Source organism: Rhodnius prolixus, unplaced genomic scaffold, assembly GCF_049639745.1.
Source record: "Rhodnius prolixus isolate KJV_2025 unplaced genomic scaffold, Rpr scaffold_18, whole genome shotgun sequence".
NCBI classification, from domain to species: Eukaryota; Metazoa; Arthropoda; class Insecta; order Hemiptera; family Reduviidae; genus Rhodnius; species Rhodnius prolixus.
In genome coordinates, this window is record NW_027411636.1 from 1,422,526 (window position 1) to 1,447,846 (window position 25,321).

General features: G+C 28.6%; 2 protein-coding genes across 4 annotated transcripts in view; both read left to right on the top strand.

Moving 5' to 3' along the window:
- Positions 1-37: 37 nt before the first annotated feature.
- On the top strand, positions 38-886 carry rtv (QVR superfamily protein rtv). The gene is made up of 3 exons (XM_074143802.1): positions 38-181; positions 307-483; positions 571-886. Exons 1-3 carry the CDS (start codon positions 106-108, stop codon positions 762-764), a joined length of 447 nt encoding a protein of 148 aa, XP_073999903.1. The 5' UTR covers positions 38-105; the 3' UTR covers positions 765-886.
- A 515-nt stretch (positions 887-1,401) lies between these two features.
- The window catches only part of LOC141462157 (uncharacterized), a 40,178-nt gene continuing 16,258 nt past the window's right edge, over positions 1,402-25,321 (top strand). The window contains exons 1-3 of one of the 3 annotated variants that reach the window (XM_074143788.1): positions 1,402-1,739; positions 1,850-1,953; positions 2,022-2,156. In XM_074143788.1, the coding sequence (XP_073999889.1) occupies positions 1,884-1,953; positions 2,022-2,156 (205 nt within the window). In that variant the 5' untranslated portion in view covers positions 1,402-1,739; positions 1,850-1,883. Of the gene's footprint in view, positions 1,740-1,830; positions 1,954-2,021; positions 2,157-25,321 lie in introns of those variants that run through there. The other 2 variants (XM_074143786.1, XM_074143787.1) reach the window with 2 other exon arrangements.

Sequence of the window (25,321 nt, forward strand, 5' to 3'; positions counted from 1 at the left end):
TAGCGTTTTCACCCCTACTTTTAAGATTTTTGTATCCCTACTCCTTGCATCATTGCACCGTTACTTCTTTTTTCAGATATTACTTTCATTTATACATGTTCGACCATGAAGTCATTAATGAGTGATTTAAAAAGTTTAGTTCCTGTATTGTTATTTCTTTATTTAATAGATAATACAGAAGGTGATTTTTTTAGATTTTGTTTTGCTAGCGTTTGTCTAGCATAAGTAATAGTAGTTTAAAGTTGTGTCATATATACATACTATTGACAAATCAAGTAAATATTTATTTTGTACATTTTCATCCAGGGGCATTTAATAGATGTTTCAAATGTCGTTCACGTGGAGATCTAGGAAGCTGTAAGGATCCATTTAAATTTAACGCTTCAGCTTTAGAAGGAATCCAAGGTGTTGATGCAATTCCTTGCACTTCAGGATGGTGTGGAAAAATATTAGACAGAGGTAGTAATTCATTTAAAGATGAAGGTAAGAATAATTGATCCTCATTCATTTTAGTAGAAATAAAATCTAGACTACTGCAGTTACTGTTCACTTCACTTTTTCTTATTAAAGAATACGGGGCAGCAACTGAACGTCTTTGTTTACAACGAGGACCAGATGATAATGAAGAAAGATGTGCCCCTACCACTTGGGGTCATGAAAAAGTTTATATGTGCTTTTGTCAAGGTGATCTTTGCAATGCAGCAGACAAAAAATCCCCAGCTTTAATACTTTTATTTGTATTAATTGGATTTATGAATTGGTAAATTTTATTAATTCAAGAAATAAATGATACACAAATAAAATTGGCTTTAACTAAATATCAATACAAAAGAAGATTAAGTGTATGTCCTTTAAAATTGCTCACAGAAATTCTTGCCGTATCCAACATTGCTTGAAAAGTTTAAATTTTGTACAAATACTGTTGAATTACAATTTAAATAAGTTACTAAATATTGTAAATATTGTATTTATATTAAATGTAAATTGTTAAATTTTAAATAAAGGTATGAAAAACATTTTTATTGTGGTTTGTTACATTTTGATATTGATAGAAAAATGACAGAATCCTTAAAGAGAAACTGTGCATTCCTTGATGCACATGATGATTTATGCTCTTTAGCTCTATGATTCCAACATTGAAAAAATTACCATTAATTAGACCGTCGGCTACTTCATAATAATGAATAAACTTTCGCAAATCAATGACTATAAATTTGAACGATCTATGAATTTGTTTAGGTAGGGGGCGTTCTGAAAAAACAAGTAAGGACTTGTGCAAATTATATTAAATAAAAATATGGAATATTATTATTTTTTCACTGCAATAATGAAAAAAATTATTATTAAAATAAAAAAAAATTATTTACCAATTTTGATTAATTTATTCTAAAGAGATCTGTTGGTAGTTTGTGACCTCGCCCTTGTCAAAGATTTCTGTTGTATGAGTTTATGGGTAATTTCCCAAGATTCTCTTTAAGCTGGTAGGTTTCGTTTTAACTCAGTATTATTGTTGTTTTGAACGTTTAATTGAGTACTCTGATGAAAACAATGTTGCTGTTAATGTTTTCTTTACTGAAGGAGAATTAATAATCATGATATGAAGTGTTGGTATCAGATGCTTGTTTTCAGTGTGGTCAGTTTCAAGTAAATCAAGTTATGTTAATGTTTATTTAATAGTTGAAAAATAAGAATTGTAACCAGACATTAACATTATCGTATTTTAACATATATGCTTCCAGGTATGAACTAAAGTGCCCTAATTACTGAAATTATAATAAGACGTATCAATACATTGTTAATGGTATTGAACTTAATGCAAATATTTAGTGATATGTTTTCTTGTCTGCAGAATGTGACTTTCCATTATTAAGTAGATATCCAGAATGAACTCTGTACAGGTTATTGAAGATGTAGATGATCCTGCACCTCTTGAAGAAGATGAAAATGTTCAAAGTATGTATATTGCTAAAGAATATGACTTACAATTTTCCGATCTTCATATTAACATTAAGGCTTTTTAGGTTTTCAAACGATTGATCATTCTACGGAAGGCGTGTTCAATGTCATCAGTATAGATAGTGACACATTGTTAAAATGTGACGGTATTATCACACTACAGGATGGTACTCAATGGTGCAAGGTTCCTATTGCTTTGGGTAAGTACTCAAATATTTAAGATTGTTAAACGAACTTTTGAATTCTCTACAAAATCTAACTGTTTAAAACGCTAAGTACAAGAGATAAAACGCTAAAATGTATATAAACCAGCAAGTACCAACATTACATTAATACTTCATTGATATCATTTAAATAATTTTACTGAGTTATTTCTTCATAAATATTTCGCAAAATTTATAAGACGACAAAGGCTATTTTCATGTACAAAAGATTTGTACAAGTACCACACCATTTAACATAGATTGACTATAATATCTCTTAATCTATATTAATAAAATTAATAATCACAAATTAAAAACAACAACTGTGCACTTTTACGATTATAGTAATTATAAAGCTAAAGATAAAAAAAAAAATAGGAAATCTCCAAAGTTTAAGCTTCTATATCTCAATAACTATTTACACTAAAACAACGGGATTTATATCAGTCATAGAGGAAACTATTCTGTACAATTTGGTAAAGGTTGCATTGAAATCTGAACAGTAGAAAGAGAGATATAAAGGTTTGAAATTTAAACGAAATGTAACATCTCCAAAATTTAAGCTTCTATATCTCATTACCTATTCAAACTAAAACAACGGGATATATATCAGTCATAGAGGAAACTATTCTGTACAATTTGGTAAAGGTTGCATTAAAATCTGAACAGTAGAAAGAGAGATATAAAGGTTTGAAATTTAAACGAAATGTAACATCTCCAAAATTTAAGCTTCTATATCTCATTACCTATTCAAACTAAAACAACGGGATTTATATCAGTCATAGACGAAACTATTCTGTACAATTTGGTAAAGGTTGCATTAAAATCTGAACAGTAGAAAGAGAGATATAAAGGTTTGAAATTTAAACGAAATGTAACATCTCCAAACTTTAAGCTTCTATATCTCAATAACTATTCACACTAAAACAACGGGATTTATATCAGTTATAGAGGAAACTATTCTGTACAATTTAGTAAAGGTTGCATTAAAATCTGAACAGTAGAAAGAGAGATATAAAGGTTTGAAATTTAAACGAAATGTAACATCTCCAAATTTTAAGCTTCTATATCTCATTACCTATTCAAACTAAAACAACGGGATTTATATCAGTCATAGACGAAACTATTCTGTACAATTTGGTAAAGGTTGCATTAAAATCTGAACAGTAGAAAGAGAGATATAAAGGTTTGAAATTTAAACGAAATGTAACATCTCCAAACTTTAAGCTTCTATATCTCAATAACTATTCACACTAAAACAACGGGATTTATATCAGTTATAGAGGAAACTATTCTGAACAATTTGGTAAAGGTTGCATTAAAATCTGAACAGTAGAAAGAGAGATATAAAGGTTTGAAATTTAAACGAAATGTAACATCTCCAAATTTTAAGCTTCTATATCTCATTAATTATTCAAACTAAAACAACGGGATTTATATCAGTCATAGAGGAAACTATTCTGTACAATTTGGTAAAGGTTGCATTAAAATCTGAACAGTAGAAAGAGAGATATAAAGGTTTGAAATTTAAACGAAATGTAACATCTCCAAACATTAAGCTTTTATATCTCATTACCTATTAACTCTATAACAACGGGATTTATACCAGTTATAGAGGAAACTATTCTGTACAATTTGCTAAAGGTTGCATTAAAATCTGAACAGTAGAAAGAGAGATATAAAGGTTGGAAATTTGAACGAAATATAACACCTCCAAACTTTAACCTTTTATAACTCATTAACTATTCACACTAAAAGAGAGATAGAAAGGTTTGAAATTTGAACGAAATATAACACCTCCAAACTTTAACCTTCTATAACTCATTAACTATTCACACTAAAACAACGGGATTTATATCAGTCATAGAGGAAACTATTCTGTACAATTTGGTAAAGGTTGCATTAAAATCTGAACAGTAGAAAGAGAGATATAAAGGTTTGAAATTTAAACGAAATGTAACATCTCCAAACTTTAAGCTTCTATATCTCAATAACTCTTCACACTAAAACAACGGGATTTTTATCAGTCATAGAGGAAACTATTCTGTACAATTTGGTAAAGGTTGCATTAAAATCTGAACAGTAGAAAGAGAAATATAAAGGTTTTAAATTTGAACGAAATGTAACATCTCCAAATTTTAAGCTTCTATATTTCAATAACCATTCACTCTAAAACAACGGGATTTATATCAGTCATAGAGGAAACTATTCTGTACAATTTGCTAAAGGTTGCATTAAAATCTGAACAGTAGAAAGAGAGATATAAAGGTTGGAAATTTGAACGAAATATAACACCTCCAAACTTTAACCTTTTATAACTCATTAACTATTCACACTAAAAGAGAGATAGAAAGGTTTGAAATTTGAACGAAATATAACACCTCCAAAGTTTAACCTTCTATAACTCATTAACTATTCACACTAAAACAACGGGATTTATATCAGTCATAGAGGAAACTATTCTGTACAATTTGGTAAAGGTTGCATTAAAATCTGAACAGTAGAAAGAGAGATATAAAGGTTTGAAATTTAAACGAAATGTAACATCTCCAAACTTTAAGCTTCTATATCTCAATAACTATTCACACTAAAACAACGGGATTTTTATCAGTCATAGAGGAAACTATTCTGTACAATTTGGTAAAGGTTGCATTAAAATCTGAACAGTAGAAAGAGAAATATAAAGGTTTTAAATTTGAACGAAATGTAACATCTCCAAATTTTAAGCTTCTATATTTCAATAACCATTCACTCTAAAACAACGGGATTTATATCAGTTATAGAGGAAACTATTCTGTACAATTTGGTAAAGGTTGCATTAAAATCTGAACAGTAGAAAGGGAGATATAAAGGTTTGAAATTTAAACGAAATGTAACATCTCCAAACTTTAAACTTCTATATCTCAATAACTATTCAAACTAAAACAACGGGATTTATATCAGTCATAGAGGAAACTATTCTGTACAATTTGGTAAAGGTTGCATTAAAATCTGAACAGTAGAAAGAGAGATATAAAGGTTTGAAATTTAAACGAAATGTAACATTTCCAAAATTTAAGCTTCTATATCTCATTACCTATTCAAACTAAAACAACGGGATTTATATCAGTCATAGAGGAAACTATTCTGTACAATTTGGTAAAGGTTGCATTGAAATCTGAACAGTAGAAAGAGAGATATAAAGGTTTGAAATTTAAACGAAATGTAACATCTCCAAAATTTAAGCTTCTATATCTCATTACCTATTCAAACTAAAACAACGGGATATATATCAGTCATAGAGGAAACTATTCTGTACAATTTGGTAAAGGTTGCATTAAAATCTGAACAGTAGAAAGAGAGATATAAAGGTTTGAAATTTAAACGAAATGTAACATCTCCAAAATTTAAGCTTCTATATCTCATTACCTATTCAAACTAAAACAACGGGATTTATATCAGTCATAGACGAAACTATTCTGTACAATTTGGTAAAGGTTGCATTAAAATCTGAACAGTAGAAAGAGAGATATAAAGGTTTGAAATTTAAACGAAATGTAACATCTCCAAAATTTAAGCTTTTATATCTCATTACCTATTCAAAATAAAACAATGGGATTTATATCAGTCATAGAGGAAACTATTCAGTACAATTTGGTAAAGGTTGCATTAAAATCTGAACAGTAGAAAGAGAGATATAAAGGTTTGAAATTTAAACGAAATGTAACATCTCCAAACTTTAAGCTTCTATATCTCAATAACTATTCACACTAAAACAACGGGATTTATATCAGTTATAGAGGAAACTATTCTGTACAATTTGGTAAAGGTTGCATTAAAATCTGAACAGTAGAAAGAGAGATATAAAGGTTTTAAATTTAAACGAAATGTAACATCTCCAAACTTTAAGCTTCTATATCTCAATAACTATTCACACTAAAACAACGGGATTTATATCAGTTATAGAGGAAACTATTCTGTACAATTTAGTAAAGGTTGCATTAAAATCTGAACAGTAGAAAGAGAGATATAAAGGTTTGAAATTTAAACGAAATGTAACATCTCCAAATTTTAAGCTTCTATATCTCATTAATTATTCAAACTAAAACAACGGGATTTATATCAGTCATAGAGGAAACTATTCTGTACAATTTGGTAAAGGTTGCATTAAAATCTGAACAGTAGAAAGAGAGATATAAAGGTTTGAAATTTAAACGAAATGTAACATCTCCAAACTTTAAGCTTCTATATCTCCTTACCTATTAAATCTATAACAACAGGATTTATACCAGTTATAGAGGAAACTATTCTGTACAATTTGGTAAAGTTTGCATTAAAATCTGAACAGTAGAAAGAGAGATATAAAGGTTGGAAATTTGAACGAAATATAACACCTCCAAACTTTAACCTTTTATAACTCATTAACTATTCACACTAAAAGAGAGATATAAAGGTTTGAAATTTGAACGAAATATAACACCTCCAAACTTTAACCTTCTATAACTCATTAACTATTCACACTAAAACAACGGGATTTATATCAGTCATAGACGAAACTATTCTGTACAATTTGGTAAAGGTTGCATTAAAATCTGAACAGTAGAAAGAGAGATATAAAGGTTTAAAATTTAAACGAAATGTAACATCTCCAAACTTTAAGCTTCTATATCTCAATAACTATTCACACTAAAAGAACGGGATTTCTATCAATCATAGAGGAAACTATTCTGTACAATTTGGTAAAGGTTGCATTAAAATCTGAACAGTAGAAAGAGAAATATAAAGGTTTTAAATTTGAACGAAATGTAACATCTCCAAATTTTGAGCTTCTATATTTCAATAACTATTCACTCTAAAACAACGGGATTTATATCAGTTATAGAGGAAACTATTCTGTACAATTTGGTAAAGGTTGCATTAAAATCTGAACAGTAGAAAGGGAGATATAAAGGTTTGAAATTTAAACGAAATGTAACATCTCCAAACTTTAAACTTCTATATCTCAATAACTATTCAAACTAAAACAACGGGATTTATATCAGTCATAGAGGAAACTATTCTGTACAATTTGGTAAAGGTTGCATTAAAATCTGAACAGTAGAAAGAGAGATATAAAGGTTTGAAATTTAAACGAAATGTAACATTTCCAAAATTTAAGCTTCTATATCTCATTACCTATTCAAACTAAAACAACGGGATTTATATCAGTCATAGACGAAACTATTCTGTACAATTTGGTAAAGGTTGCATTAAAATCTGAACAGTAGAAAGAGAGATATAAAGGTTTGAAATTTAAACGAAATGTAACATCTCCAAACTTTAAGCTTCTATATCTCAATAACTATTCACACTAAAACAACGGGATTTATATCAGTTATAGAGGAAACTATTCTGAACAATTTGGTAAAGGTTGCATTAAAATCTGAACAGTAGAAAGAGAGATATAAAGGTTTGAAATTTAAACGAAATGTAACATCTCCAAATTTTAAGCTTCTATATCTCATTAATTATTCAAACTAAAACAACGGGATTTATATCAGTCATAGAGGATACTATTCTGTACAATTTGGTAAAGGTTGCATTAAAATCTGAACAGTAGAAAGAGAGATATAAAGGTTTGAAGTTTAAACGAAATGTAACATCTCCAAACTTTAAGCTTCTATATCTCATTAACTATTCAAACTAAAACAACGGGATTTATATCAGTCATAGAGGAAACTATTCTGTACAATTTGGTAAAGGTTGCATTAAAATCTGAACAGTAGAAAGAGAGATATAAAGGTTTGAAATTTAAACGAAATGTAACATCTCCAAACATTAAGCTTTTATATCTCATTACCTATTAACTCTATAACAACGGGATTTATACCAGTTATAGAGGAAACTATTCTGTACAATTTGCTAAAGGTTGCATTAAAATCTGAACAGTAGAAAGAGAGATATAAAGGTTGGAAATTTGAACGAAATATAACACCTCCAAACTTTAACCTTTTATAACTCATTAACTATTCACACTAAAAGAGAGATAGAAAGGTTTGAAATTTGAACGAAATATAACACCTCCAAACTTTAACCTTCTATAACTCATTAACTATTCACACTAAAACAACGGGATTTATATCAGTCATAGAGGAAACTATTCTGTACAATTTGGTAAAGGTTGCATTAAAATCTGAACAGTAGAAAGAGAGATATAAAGGTTTGAAATTTAAACGAAATGTAACATCTCCAAACTTTAAGCTACTATATCTCAATAACTATTCACACTAAAACAACGGGATTTTTATCAGTCATAGAGGAAACTATTCTGTACAATTTGGTAAAGGTTGCATTAAAATCTGAACAGTAGAAAGAGAAATATAAAGGTTTTAAATTTGAACGAAATGTAACATCTCCAAATTTTGAGCTTCTATATTTCAATAACTATTCACTCTAAAACAACGGGATTTATATCAGTTATAGAGGAAACTATTCTGTACAATTTGGTAAAGGTTGCATTAAAATCTGAACAGTAGAAAGGGAGATATAAAGGTTTGAAATTTAAACGAAATGTAACATCTCCAAACTTTAAACTTCTATATCTCAATAACTATTCAAACTAAAATAACGGGATTTATATCAGTCATAGAGGAAACTATTCTGTACAATTTGGTAAAGGTTGCATTAAAATCTGAACAGTAGAAAGAGAGATATAAAGGTTTGAAGTTTAAACGAAATGTAACATCTCCAAACTTTAAGCTTCTATATCTCATTAACTATTCAAACTAAAACAACGGGATTTATATCAGTCATAGAGGAAACTATTCTGTACAATTTGGTAAAGGTTGCATTAAAATCTGAACAGTAGAAAGAGAGATATAAAGGTTTGAAATTTAAACGAAATGTAACATCTCCAAACATTAAGCTTTCATATCTCATTACCTATTAACTCTATAACAACGGGATTTATACCAGTTATAGAGGAAACTATTCTGTACAATTTGCTAAAGGTTGCATTAAAATCTGAACAGTAGAAAGAGAGATATAAAGGTTGGAAATTTGAACGAAATATAACACCTCCAAACTTTAACCTTTTATAACTCATTAACTATTCACACTAAAAGAGAGATAGAAAGGTTTGAAATTTGAACGAAATATAACACCTCCAAACTTTAACCTTCTATAACTCATTAACTATTCACACTAAAACAACGGGATTTATATCAGTCATAGAGGAAACTATTCTGTACAATTTGGAAAGGTTGCATTAAAATCTGAACAGTAGAAAGAGAGATATAAAGGTTTGAAATTTAAACGAAATGTAACATCTCCAAACTTTAAGCTTCTATATCTCAATAACTATTCACACTAAAACAACGGGATTTTTATCAGTCATAGAGGAAACTATTCTGTACAATTTGGTAAAGGTTGCATTAAAATCTGAACAGTAGAAAGAGAAATATAAAGGTTTTAAATTTGAACGAAATGTAACATCTCCAAATTTTAAGCTTCTATATTTCAATAACCATTCACTCTAAAACAACGGGATTTATATCAGTTATAGAAGAAACTATTCTGTACAATTTGGTAAAGGTTGCATTAAAATCTGAACAGTAGAAAGGGAGATATAAAGGTTTGAAATTTAAACGAAATGTAACATCTCCAAACTTTAAACTTCTATATCTCAATAACTATTCAAACTAAAACAACGGGATTTATATCAGTCATAGAGGAAACTATTCTGTACAATTTGGTAAAGGTTGCATTAAAATCTGAACAGTAGAAAGAGAGATATAAAGGTTTGAAATTTAAACGAAATGTAACATTTCCAAAATTTAAGCTTCTATATCTCATTACCTATTCAAACTAAAACAACGGGATTTATATCAGTCATAGACGAAACTATTCTGTACAATTTGGTAAAGGTTGCATTAAAATCTGAACAGTAGAAAGAGAGATATAAAGATTTGAAATTTAAACGAAATGTAACATCTCCAAACTTTAAGCTTCTATATCTCAATAACTATTCACAATAAAACAACGGGATTTATATCAGTTATAGAGGAAACTATTCTGTACAATTTGGTAAAGGTTGCATTAAAATCTGAACAGTAGATAGAGAGATATAAAGGTTTGAAATTTAAACGAAATGTAACATCTCCAAACTTTAGGCTTCTATATCTCAATAACTATTCACACTAAAACAACGGGATTTATATCAGTTATAGAGGAAACTATTCTGTACAATTTGGTAAAGGTTGCATTAAAATCTGAACAGTAGAAAGAGAGATATAAAGGTTTGAAATTTAAACGAAATGTAACATCTCCAAACTTTAAGCTTCTATATCTCAATAACTATTCACACTAAAACAACGGGATTTATATCAGTTATAGAGGAAACTATTCTGAACAATTTGGTAAAGGTTGCATTAAAATCTGAACAGTAGAAAGAGAGATATAAAGGTTTGAAATTTTATCGAAATGTAACATCTCCAAATTTTAAGCTTCTATATCTCTTTAATTATTCAAACTAAAACAACGGGATTTATATCAGTCATAGAGGATACTATTCTGTACAATTTGGTAAAGGATGCATTAAAATCTGAACAGTAGAAAGAGAGATATAAAGGTTTGAGATTTAAACGAAATGTAACATCTCCAAACTTTAAGCTTCTATATCTCATTAACTATTCAAACTAAAACAACGGGATTTATATCAGTCATAGAGGAAACTATTCTGTACAATTTGGTAAAGGTTGCATTAAAATCTGAACAGTAGAAAGAGAGATATAAAGGTTTGAAATTTAAACGAAATGTAACATCTCCAAACATTAAGCTTCTATATCTCCTTACCTATTAAATCTATAACAACGGGATTTATACCAGTTATAGAGGAATCTATTCTGTACAATTTGGTAAAGGTTGCATTAAAATCTGAACAGTAGAAAGAGAGATATAAAGGTTGGAAATTTAAACGAAATGTAACATCTCCAAACTTTAACCTTTTATAACTCATTAACTATTCACATTAAAAGAGAGATATAAAGGTTTGAAATTTGAACGAAATATAACACCTCCAAACTTTAACCTTCTATAACTCATTAACTATTCACACTAAAACAACGGGATTTATATCAGTCACAGAGGAAACTATTCTGTACAATTTGGTAAAGGTTGCATTAAAATCTGAACAGTAGAAAGAGAGATATAAAGGTTTGAAATTTAAACGAAATGTAACATCTCCAAACTTTAAGCTTCTATATCTCAATAACTATTCACACTAAAACAACGGGATTTTTCTCAGTCATAGAGGAAACTATTCTGTACAATTTGGTAAAGGTTGCATTAAAATCTGAACAGTAGAAAGAGAAATATAAAGGTTTGAAATTTAAACGAAATGTAACATCTCCAAACTTTAAGCTTTTATATCTCAAGAACTATTTACAATAAAACAACGGGATTTATATCAGTTATAGAAAAAACTATTCTGGACCATTTGGTAAAGGTTGCATTAAAATCTGAACAGTAGAAAGAGAGATATAAAGGTTGGAAATTTGAACGAAATATAACACCTCCAAACTTTAACCTTTTATAACTCATTAACTATTCACACTAAAAGAGAGATATAAAGGTTTGAAATTTGAACGAAATATGACACCTCCAAACTTTAACCTTCTATAACTCATTAACTATTCACACTAAAACAACGGGATTTATATCAGTCATAGAGGAAACTATTCTGTACAATTTGGTAAAGGTTGCATTAAAATCTGAACAGTAGAAAGAGAGATATAAAGGTATGAAATTTAAACGAAATGTAACATCTCCAAACTTTAAGCTTCTATATCTCAATAACTATTCACACTAAAACAACGGGATTTTTATCAATCATAGAGGAAACTATTCTGTACAATTTGGTAAAGGTTGCATTAAAATATGAACAGTAGAAAGAGAAATATAAAGGTTTTAAATTTGAACGAAATGTAACATCTCCAAATTTTAAGCTTCTATATTTCAATAACTATTCACTCTAAAACAACGGGATTTATATCAGTTATAGAGGAAACTATTCTGTACAATTTGGTAAAGGTTGCATTAAAATCTGAACAGTAGAAAGGGAGATATAAAGGTTTGATATTTAAACGAAATGTAACATCTCCAAACTTTAAACTTCTATATCTCAATAACTATTCAAACTAAAACAACGGGATTTATATGAGTCATAGAGGAAACTATTTTGTACAATTTGGTAAAGGTTGCATTAAAATCTGAACAGTAGAAAGAGAGATATAAAGGTTTGAAATTTAAACGAAATGTAACATTTCCAAAATTTAAGCTTCTATATCTCATTACCTATTCAAACTAAAACAACGGGATTTATATCAGTCATAGATGAAACTATTCTGTACAATTTGGTAAAGTTTGCATTAAAATCTGAACAGTAGAAAGAGAGATTTAAAGGTTTGAAATTTAAACGAAATGTAACATCTCCAAACTTTAAGCTTCTATATCTCAATAACTATTCACAATAAAACAACGGGATTTATATCAGTTATAGAGGAAACTATTCTGTACAATTTGGTAAAGGTTGCATTAAAATCTGAACAGTAGAAAGAGAGATATAAAGGTTTGAAATTTAAACGAAATGTAACATCTCCAAACTTTAAGCTTCTATATCTCAATAACTATTCACACTAAAACAACGGGATTTATATCAGTTATAGAGGAACCTATTCTGAACAATTTGGTAAAGGTTGCATTAAAATCTGAACGGTAGAAAGAGAGATATAAAGGTTTGAAATTTAAACGAAATGTAACATCTCCAAACATTAAGCTTCTATATCTCCTTACCTATTAAATCTATAACAACGGGATTTATACCAGTTATAGAGGAATCTATTCTGTACAATTTGGTAAAGGTTGCATTAAAATCTGAACAGTAGAAAGAGAGATATAAAGGTTGGAAATTTAAACGAAATGTAACATCTCCAAACTTTAACCTTTTATAACTCATTAACTATTCACATTAAAAGAGAGATATAATGGTTTGAAATTTGAACGAAATATAACACCTCCAAACTTTAACCTTCTATAACTCATTAACTATTCACACTAAAACAACGGGATTTATATCAGTCACAGAGGAAACTATTCTGTACAATTTGGTAAAGGTTGCATTAAAATCTGAACAGTAGAAAGAGAGATATAAAGGTTTGAAATTTAAACGAAATGTAACATCTCCAAACTTTAAGCTTCTATATCTCAATAACTATTCACACTAAAACAACGGGATTTTTATCAGTCATAGAGGAAACTATTCTGTACAATTTGGTAAAGGTTGCATTAAAATCTGAACAGTAGAAAGAGAAATATAAAGGTTTGAAATTTAAACGAAATGTAACATCTCCAAACTTTAAGCTTTTATATCTCAAGAACTATTTACAATAAAACAACGGGATTTATATCAGTTATAGAAAAAACTATTCTGGACCATTTGGTAAAGGTTGCATTAAAATCTGAACAGTAGAAAGAGAGATATAAAGGTTGGAAATTTGAACGAAATATAACACCTCCAAACTTTAACCTTTTATAACTCATTAACTATTCACACTAAAAGAGAGATATAAAGGTTTGAAATTTGAACGAAATATGACACCTCCAAACTTTAACCTTCTATAACTCATTAACTATTCACACTAAAACAACGGGATTTATATCAGTCATAGAGGAAACTATTCTGTACAATTTGGTAAAGGTTGCATTAAAATCTGAACAGTAGAAAGAGAGATATAAAGGTATGAAATTTAAACGAAATGTAACATCTCCAAACTTTAAGCTTCTATATCTCAATAACTATTCACACTAAAACAACGGGATTTTTATCAATCATAGAGGAAACTATTCTGTACAATTTGGTAAAGGTTGCATTAAAATATGAACAGTAGAAAGAGAAATATAAAGGTTTTAAATTTGAACGAAATGTAACATCTCCAAATTTTAAGCTTCTATATTTCAATAACTATTCACTCTAAAACAACGGGATTTATATCAGTTATAGAGGAAACTATTCTGTACAATTTGGTAAAGGTTGCATTAAAATCTGAACAGTAGAAAGGGAGATATAAAGGTTTGAAATTTAAACGAAATGTAACATCTCCAAACTTTAAACTTCTATATCTCAATAACTATTCAAACTAAAACAACGGGATTTATATCAGTCATAGAGGAAACTATTCTGTACAATTTGGTAAAGGTTGCATTAAAATCTGAACAGTAGAAAGAGAGATATAAAGGTTTGAAATTTAAACGAAATGTAACATTTCCAAAATTTAAGCTTCTATATCTCATTACCTATTCAAACTAAAACAACGGGATTTATATCAGTCATAGATGAAACTATTCTGTACAATTTGGTAAAGTTTGCATTAAAATCTGAACAGTAGAAAGAGAGATTTAAAGGTTTGAAATTTAAACGAAATGTAACATCTCCAAACTTTAAGCTTCTATATCTCAATAACTATTCACAATAAAACAACGGGATTTATATCATTTATAGAGGAAACTATTCTGTACAATTTGGTAAAGGTTGCATTAAAATCTGAACAGTAGAAAGAGAGATATAAAGGTTTGAAATTTAAACGAAATGTAACATCTCCAAACTTTAAGCTTCTATATCTCAATAACTATTCACACTAAAACAACGGGATTTATATCAGTTATAGAGGAACCTATTCTGAACAATTTGGTAAAGGTTGCATTAAAATCTGAACGGTAGAAAGAGAGATATAAAGGTTTGAAATTTAAACGAAATGTAACATCTCCAAATTTTAAGCTTCTATATCTCATTAATTATTCAAACTAAAACAACGGGATTTATATCAGTCATAGAGGAAACTATTCTGTACAATTTGGTAAAGGTTGCATTAAAATCTGAACAGTAGAAAGAGAGATATAAAGGTTTGAAATTTAAACGAAATGTAACATCTCCAAACTTTAAGCTTCTATATCTCATTAACTATTCAAACTAAACCAACGGGATTTTTATCAGTCATAGAGGAAACTATTCTGTACAATTTGGTAAAGGTTGCATTAAAATCTGAACAGTAGAAAGAGAGATTTAAAGGTTTGAAATTTAAACGAAATGTAACATCTCCAAACATTAAGCTTCTATATCTCCTTACCTATTAAATCTATAACAACGGGATTTATACCAGTTATAGAGGAATCTATTCTGTACAATTTGGTAAAGGTTGCATTAAAATCTGAACAGTAGAAAGAGAGATATAAAGGTTTGAAATTTAAACGAAATGTAACATCTCCAAACATTAAGCTTCTATATCTCATTACCTATTAACTCTATAACAACGGGATTTATACCAGTTATGGAGGAAACTATTCTGTACAATTTGGTAAAGGTTGCATTAAAATCTGAACAGTAGAAAGAGAGATGTAAAGGTTGGAAATTTGAACGAAATATAACACCTCCAAACTTTAACCTTTTATAACTCATTAACTATTCACACTAAAAGAGAGATATAAAGGTTTGAAATTTGAACGAAATATAACACCTCCAAACTTTAACCTTCTATAACTCATTAACTATTCACACTAAAACAACGGGATTTATATCAGTCATAGAGGAAACTATTCTGTACAATTTGGTAATGGTTGCATTAAAATCTGAACAGTAGAAAGAGAGATATAAAGGTTTGAAATTTAAACAAAATGTAACATTTCCAAACTTTAAGCTTCTATATCTCAATAACTATTCACACTAAAACAACGGGATTTATATCAGTTATAGAGGAAACTATTCTGTACAATTTGGTAAAGGTTGCATTAAAATCTGAACAGTAGAAAGAGAGATATAAAGGTTTGAAATTTAAACAAAATGTAACATCTCCAAACTTTAAGCTTCTATATCTCAATAACTATTCACACTAAAACAACGGGATTTATATCAGTCATAGAGGAAACTATTCTGTACAATTTGGTAAAGGTTGCATTAAAATCTGAACAGTAGAAAGAGAGATATAAAGGTTTGAAATTTAAACAAAATGTAACATCTCCAAACTTTAAGCTTCTATATCTCAATAACTATTCACACTAAAACAACGGGATTTATATCAGTCATAGACGAAACTATTCTGTACAATTTGGTAAAGGTTGCATTAAAATCTGAACAGTAGAAAGAGAGATATAAAGGTTTGAAATTTAAACAAAATGTAATATCTCCAAACTTTAGGCTTCTATATCTCAATAACTATTCACACTAAAACAACGGGATTTATATCAGTTATAGAGGAAACTATTCTGTACAATTTGGTAAAGGTTGCATTAAAATCTGAACTGTAGAAAGAGAGATATACAGGATTGAAATTTGAACGAAATGTAACACCTCCAAACTTTAACCTTTTATAACTCATTAACTATTCACACTAAAACAACGGGATTAATATCAGTTATAGAGGAAACTATTCTGTACAATTTGGTAAAGTTTGCATTAAAATCTAAACAGTAGAAATAGAGATATAAAGGTTTGAAATTTAAACGAAATGTAACGTCTCCAAACTTTAAGTATTTATATCTCAATAACTATTTACAATAAAACAACGGGTTTTATATCAGTTATAGAGGAAACTATTCTGGACAATTTGGTAAAGGTTGTATTAAAATCTGAACAGTAGAAACAGAGATATAAAGGTTGGAAATTTGAACGAAATATAACACCTCCAAACTTTAACCTTTTATAACTCATTAACTATTCACACTAAAAGAGAGATATAAAGGTTTTAAATTTGAACGAAATGTAACGTCTCCAAACTTTAAGTATTTATATCTCAATAACTATTTACAATAAAACAACGGGTTTTATATCAGTTAAAGAGGAAACTATTCTGTACAATTTGGTAAAGGTTGCATTAAAATCTAAACAGTAGAAAGTGAGATATAAAGGTTTAAAATTTAAACGAAATGTAACATCTCCAAACATTAAGCTTTTATATCTCAAGAACTATTTACAATAAAACAACGGGATTTATATCAGTTATAGAGGAAACTATTCTGTACAATTTGGTAAAGGTTGCATTAAAATCTGAACAGTAGAAACAGAGATATAAAGGTTTGAAATTTGAACGAAATATAACCCCTCCAAATTTTAAGCTTCTATATCTCAATCACTATTTACAATAAAACAACGGGATTTATATCAGTTATAGAGGAAACTATTTTGGACAATTTGGTAAAGGTTGCATTAAAATCTGAACTGTAGAAAGAGAGATATAAAGGATTGAAATTTGTACGAAATGTAACACCTCCAAACTTTAACCTTTTATAACTCATTAACTATTCACACTAAAACAACGGGATTAATATCAGTTATAGAGGAAACTATTCTGTACAATTTGGTAAAGGTTGCATTAAAATCTAAACAGTAGAAAGAGAGATATAAAGGTTTGAAATTTAAACGAAATGTAACTTCTCCAAACTTTAAGTATTTATATCTCAATAACTATTTACAATAAAACAACGGGATTTATATCAGTTATAGAGGAAACTATTCTGGACAATTTGGTAAAGGTTGTATTAAAATCTGAACAGTAGAAACAGAGATATAAAGGTTGGAAATTTGAACGAAATATAACACCTCCAAACTTTAACCTTTTATAACTCATTAACTATTCATACTAAAAGAGAGATATAAAGGTTTGAAATTTGAACGAAATATAACACCTCCAAACTTTAACCTTCTATAACTCATTAACTATTCACACTAAAACAACGGGATTTATATCAGTCATAGAGGAAACTATTCTGTACAATTTGGTAAAGGTTGCATTAAAATCTGAACAGTAGAAAGAGAGATATAAAGGTTTGAAATTTAAACAAAATGTAACATCTCCAAACTTTAAGCTTCTATATCTCAATAACTATTCACACTAAAACAACGGGATTTATATTAGTTATAGAGGAAACTATTCTGTACAATTTGGTAAAGGTTGCATTAAAATCTGAACAGTAGAAAGAGAAATATAAAGGTTTTAAATTTGAACGAAATGTAACATCTCCAAATTTTAAGTTTCTATATTTCAATAACTATTCACACTAAAACAACGGGATTTATATCAGTTAAAGAGGAAACTATTCTGTACAATTTGCTAAAGGTTGCATTAAAATCTAAACAGTAGAAAGTGAGATATAAAGGTTTGAAATTTAAACGAAATGTAACATCTCCAAACTTCAAGCTTTTATATCTCAAGAACTATTTACAATAAAACAACGGGATTTATATCAGTTATAGAGGAAACTATTCTGGACAATTTGGTAAAGGTTGCATTAAAATCTGAACAATAGAAAGAGAGATATAAAGGTTGGAAATTTGAACGAAATATAACACCTCCAAACTTTAATCTTCTATATCTCAATCACTATTTACAATGAAACAACGGGATTTATATCAGTTATAGAGGAAACTATTCTGGACAATTTGGTAAAGGATGCATTAAAATCTGAACAGTAGAAAGAGAGATATAAAGGATTGAAATTTGAACGAAATGTAACACCTCCAAACTTTAACCTTTTATAACTCATTAACTATTCACACTAAAACAACGGGATTAATATCAGTTATAGAGGAAACTATTCTGTACAATTTGGTAAAGGTTGCATTAAAATCTAAACAGTAGAAAGAGAGATATAAAGGTTTGAAATTTAAACGAAATGTAACTTCTCCAAACTTTAAGTATTTATATCTCAATAACTATTTACAATAAAACAACGGGATTTATATCAGTTATAGAGGAAACTATTCTGGACAATTTGGTAAAGGTTGTATTAAAATCTGAACAGTAGAAACAGAGATATAAAGGTTGGAAATTTGAACGAAATATAACACCTCCAAACTTTAACCTTTTATAACTCATTAACTATTCATACTAAAAGAGAGATATAAAGGTTTGAAATTTGAACGAAATATAACACCTCCAAACTTTAACCTTCTATAACTCATTAACTATTCACACTAAAACAACGGGATTTATATCAGTCATAGAGGAAACTATTCTGTACAATTTGGTAAAGGTTGCATTAAAATCTGAACAGTAGAAAGAGAGATATAAAGGTTTTAAATTTGAACGAAATGTAACATCTCCAAATTTTAAGTTTCTATATTTCAATAACTATTCACACTAAAACAACGGGATTTATATCAGTTATAGAGGAAACTATTCTGTACAATTTGGTAAAGGTTGCATTAAAATCTAAACAGTAGAAAGAGAGATATAAAGGTTGGAAATTTAAACGAAATATAACATCTCCAAACTTTAACCTTTTATAAGTCATTAACTATTCACACTAAAACAACGGGATTTATATCAGTTATAGAGGAAACTATTCTGGACAATTTGGTAAAGGTTGCATTAAAATCTGAACAATAGAAAGAGAGATATAAAGGTTGGAAATTTGAACGAAATATAACACCTCCAAACTTTAATCTTCTATATCTCAATCACTATTTACAATGAAACAACGGGATTTATATCAGTTATAGAGGAAACTATTCTGGACAATTTGGTAAAGGATGCATTAAAATCTGAACAGTAGAAAGAGAGATATAAAGGATTGAAATTTGAACGAAATGTAACACCTCCAAACTTTAACCTTTTATAACTCATTAACTATTCACACTAAAACAACGGGATTAATATCAGTTATAGAGGAAACTATTCTGTACAATTTGGTAAAGGTTGCATTAAAATCTAAACAGTAGAAAGAGAGATATAAAGGTTTGAAATTTAAACGAAATGTAACTTCTCCAAACTTTAAGTATTTATATCTCAATAACTATTTACAACAAAACAACGGGATTTATATCAGTTATAGAGGAAACTATTCTGGACAATTTGGTAAAGGTTGTATTAAAATCTGAACAGTAGAAACAGAGATATAAAGGTTGGAAATTTGAACGAAATATAACACCTCCAAACTTTAACCTTTTATAACTCATTAACTATTCATACTAAAAGAGAGATATAAAGGTTTGAAATTTGAACGAAATATAACACCTCCAAACTTTAACCTTCTATAACTCATTAACTATTCACACTAAAACAACGGGATTTATATCAGTCATAGAGGAAACTATTCTGTACAATTTGGTAAAGGTTGCATTAAAATCTGAACAGTAGAAAGAGAGATATAAAGGTTTGAAATTTAAACAAAATGTAACATCTCCAAACTTTAAGCTTCTATATCTCAATAACTATTCACACTAAAACAACGGGATTTATATCAGTTATAGAGGAAACTATTCTGTACAATTTGGTAAAGGTTGCATTAAAATCTGAACAGTAGAAAGAGAAATATAAAGGTTTTAAATTTGAACGAAATGTAACATCTCCAAATTTTAAGTTTCTATATTTCAATAACTATTCACACTAAAACAACGGGATTTATATCAGTTAAAGAGGAAACTATTCTGTACAATTTGCTAAAGGTTGCATTAAAATCTAAACAGTAGAAAGTGAGATATAAAGGTTTGAAATTTAAACGAAATGTAACATCTCCAAACTTCAAGCTTTTATATCTCAAGAACTATTTACAATAAAACAACGGGATTTATATCAGTTATAGAGGAAACTATTCTGTACAATTTGGTAAAGGTTGCATTAAAATCTAAACAGTAGAAAGAGAGATATAAAGGTTGGAAATTTAAACGAAATATAACATCTCCAAACTTTAACCTTTTATAAGTCATTAACTATTCACACTAAAACAACGGGATTTATATCAGTTATAGAGGAAACTATTCTGGACAATTTGGTAAAGGTTGTATTAAAATCTGAACAGTAGAAACAGAGATATAAAGGTTGGAAATTTGAACGAAATATAACACCTCCAAACTTTAACGTTTTATAACTCATTAACTATTCACACTAAAAGAGAGATATAAAGGTTTGAAATTTGAACGAAATGTAACACCTCCAAACTTTAACCTTTTATAACTCATTAACTATTCACACTAAAACAACAGGATTTATATCAGTTATAGAGGATACTATTCTGTGCAATTTGGTAAAGGTTGCATTAAAATCTGAACAGTAGAAAGAGAGATATAAAGGTTTGAAATTTGAACGAAATGTAACACCTCCAAAATTTAACCTTCTATAACTCAATAACTATTAACACTAAAACAAAGCGGTTTATACCAGTTATAGAGGAAATTATTCTGTACAATTTGGTAAAGGTTGCATTAAAATATGAACAGTAGAAAGAGAGATATAAAGGTTTGAAATTTAAACGAAATGTAACATCTCCAAACATTAAGTTTCTATATCTCCTTACCTATTAAATCTATAACAACGGGATTTATACCAGTTATAGAGGAAACTATTCTGTACAATTTGGTAAAGGTTGCATTAAAATCTGAACAATAGAAAGAGAGATATAAAGGTTTGAAATTTGAACGAAATATAACATCTCCAAACTTTAACCTTCTATAACTCATTAACTATTCACACTAAAACAACGGGATTTATATCAGTTTTAGCGGAAACTATTCTGTACAATTTTGTAAAGGTTGCATTAAAATCTAAACAGTAGAAAGTGAGATATAAAGGTTTGAAATTTAAACGAAATGTAACATCTCCAAACTTTAAGCTTTTATATCTCAAGAACTATTTACAATAAAACAACGGGATTTATATCAGTTATAGAGGAAACTATTCTGTACAATTTGGTAAAGGTTGCATTAAAATCTGAACAATAGAAAGAGAGATATAAAGGTTTGAAATTTGAAGGAAATGTAACACCTCCAAACTTTAACCTTTTATATTTCGTTCAAATTTCCAACCTTTATATCTCTGTTTCTACTGTTCAGATTTTAATACAACCTTTACCAAATTGTCCAGAATAGATTCCTCTATAACTGATATAAATCCCGTTGTTTTAGTGTGAATAGTTAATGAGTTATAAAAGGTTAAAGTTTGGAGGTGTTACATTTCGTTCAAATTTCAATCCTTTATATCTCTGTATCTACTGTTCAGATTTTAACCTTTATATCTCTCTTTCTATTGTTCAGATTTTAATGCAACCTTTACCAAATTGTACAGAACAGTTTCCTCTATAACTGATATAAATCCCGTTGTTTTAGTGTGAATAGTTAATGAGTTATAAAAGGTTAAAGTTTGGAGGTTTTACTATTCACAATAAAACAACGGGATTTATATCAGTTATAGAGGAAACTATTCTGTACAATTTGGTAAAGGATGCATTAAAATCTAAACAGTAGAAAGAGAGATATTAAGGTTGGAAATTTAAACGAAATGTAACATCTCCAAGCTTTAAGCTTTTATATCTCAATAACTATTTACAATAAAACAGCGGGATTTATATCAGTTATAGGGGAAACTATTCTGTACAATTTAGTAAAGGTTGCATTAAAATCTGAACAGTAGAACGAGAGATATAAAGGATTGAAATTTGAACGAAATGTAACACCTCCAAACTTTAACCTTTTATAACTCATTAACTATTCACACTAAAACAACAGGATTTATATCAGTTATAGAGGATACTATTCTGTGCAATTTGGTAAAGGTTGCATTAAAATCTGAACAGTAGAAAGAGAGATATAAAGGTTTGAAATTTGAACGAAATGTAACACCTCCAAAATTTAACCTTCTATAACTCAATAACTATTAACACTAAAACAAAGCGATTTATACCATTTATAGAGGAAACTATTCTGTACAATTTGGTAAAGGTTGCATTAAAATATGAACAGTTGAAAGAGAGATATAAATGTTTGAAATTTAAACGAAATGTAACATCTCCAAACATTAAGCTTCTATATCTCCTTACCTATTATAACAACGGGATTTATACCAGTTATAGAGGAAACTATTCTGTACAATTTGGTAAAGGTTGCATTAAAATCTGAACAATAGAAAGAGAGATATAAAGGTTTGAAATTTGAACGAAATATAACAGCTCCAAACTTTAACCTTCTATTATTCATTAACTATCCACACTAAAACAACGGGATTTATATCAGTTATAGCGGAAACTATTCTGTACAATTTGGTAAAGGTTGCATTAAAATCTGAACAGTAGAAAGAGAGATATAAAGGTTGGAAATTTGAACGAAATATAACACCTCCAAACTTTAATCTTCTATATCTCAATCACTATTTACAATGAAACAACGGGATTTATATCAGTTATAGAGGAAACTATTCTGGACAATTTGGTAAAGGATGCATTAAAATCTGAACAGTAGAAAGAGAGATATAAAGGATTGAAATTTGAACGAAATGTAACACCTCCAAACTTTAACCTTTTATAACTCATTAACTATTCACACTAAAACAACGGGATTAATATCAGTTATAGAGGAAACTATTCTGTACAATTTGGTAAAGGTTGCATTAAAATCTAAACAGTAGAAAGAGAGATATAAAGGTTTGAAATTTAAACGAAATGTAACTTCTCCAAACTTTAAGTATTTATATCTCAATAACTATTTACAACAAAACAACGGGATTTATATCAGTTATAGAGGAAACTATTCTGGACAATTTGGTAAAGGTTGTATTAAAATCTGAACAGTAGAAACAGAGATATAAAGGTTGGAAATTTGAACGAAATATAACACCTCCAAACTTTAACCTTTTATAACTCATTAACTATTCATACTAAAAGAGAGATATAAAGGTTTGAAATTTGAACGAAATATAACACCTCCAAACTTTAACCTTCTATAACTCATTAACTATTCACACTAAAACAACGGGATTTATATCAGTCATAGAGGAAACTATTCTGTACAATTTGGTAAAGGTTGCATTAAAATCTGAACAGTAGAAAGAGAGATATAAAGGTTTGAAATTTAAACAAAATGTAACATCTCCAAACTTTAAGCTTCTATATCTCAATAACTATTCACACTAAAACAACGGGATTTATATCAGTTATAGAGGAAACTATTCTGTACAATTTGGTAAAGGTTGCATTAAAATCTGAACAGTAGAAAGAGAAATATAAAGGTTTTAAATTTGAACGAAATGTAACATCTCCAAATTTTAAGTTTCTATATTTCAATAACTATTCACACTAAAACAACGGGATTTATATCAGTTAAAGAGGAAACTATTCTGTACAATTTGCTAAAGGTTGCATTAAAATCTAAACAGTAGAAAGTGAGATATAAAGGTTTGAAATTTAAACGAAATGTAACATCTCCAAACTTCAAGCTTTTATATCTCAAGAACTATTTACAATAAAACAACGGGATTTATATCAGTTATAGAGGAAACTATTCTGTACAATTTGGTAAAGGTTGCATTAAAATCTAAACAGTAGAAAGAGAGATATAAAGGTTGGAAATTTAAACGAAATATAACATCTCCAAACTTTAACCTTTTATAAGTCATTAACTATTCACACTAAAACAACGGGATTTATATCAGTTATAGAGGAAACTATTCTGGACAATTTGGTAAAGGTTGTATTAAAATCTGAACAGTAGAAACAGAGATATAAAGGTTGGAAATTTGAACGAAATATAACACCTCCAAACTTTAACGTTTTATAACTCATTAACTATTCACACTAAAAGAGAGATATAAAGGTTTGAAATTTGAACGAAATGTAACACCTCCAAACTTTAACCTTTTATAACTCATTAACTATTCACACTAAAACAACAGGATTTATATCAGTTATAGAGGATACTATTCTGTGCAATTTGGTAAAGGTTGCATTAAAATCTGAACAGTAGAAAGAGAGATATAAAGGTTTGAAATTTGAACGAAATGTAACACCTCCAAAATTTAACCTTCTATAACTCAATAACTATTAACACTAAAACAAAGCGGTTTATACCAGTTATAGAGGAAATTATTCTGTACAATTTGGTAAAGGTTGCATTAAAATATGAACAGTAGAAAGAGAGATATAAAGGTTTGAAATTTAAACGAAATGTAACATCTCCAAACATTAAGTTTCTATATCTCCTTACCTATTAAATCTATAACAACGGGATTTATACCAGTTATAGAGGAAACTATTCTGTACAATTTGGTAAAGGTTGCATTAAAATCTGAACAATAGAAAGAGAGATATAAAGGTTTGAAATTTGAACGAAATATAACATCTCCAAACTTTAACCTTCTATAACTCATTAACTATTCACACTAAAACAACGG

What these genes read in the sequence shown, in the direction of transcription:
- rtv (XM_074143802.1), top strand. Translation starts at nt 106, where the DNA reads ATGAAGTCATTAATGAGTGATTTAAAAAGTTTAGTTCCTGTATTGTTA. An exon ending in TTTAATAGATAATACAGAAG is followed by an intron (nt 182 to 306) that starts GTGATTTTTTTA and finishes ATTTTCATCCAG; the next exon opens with GGGCATTTAATAGATGTTTC. An exon ending in TAATTCATTTAAAGATGAAG is followed by an intron (nt 484 to 570) that starts GTAAGAATAATT and finishes TTCTTATTAAAG; the next exon opens with AATACGGGGCAGCAACTGAA.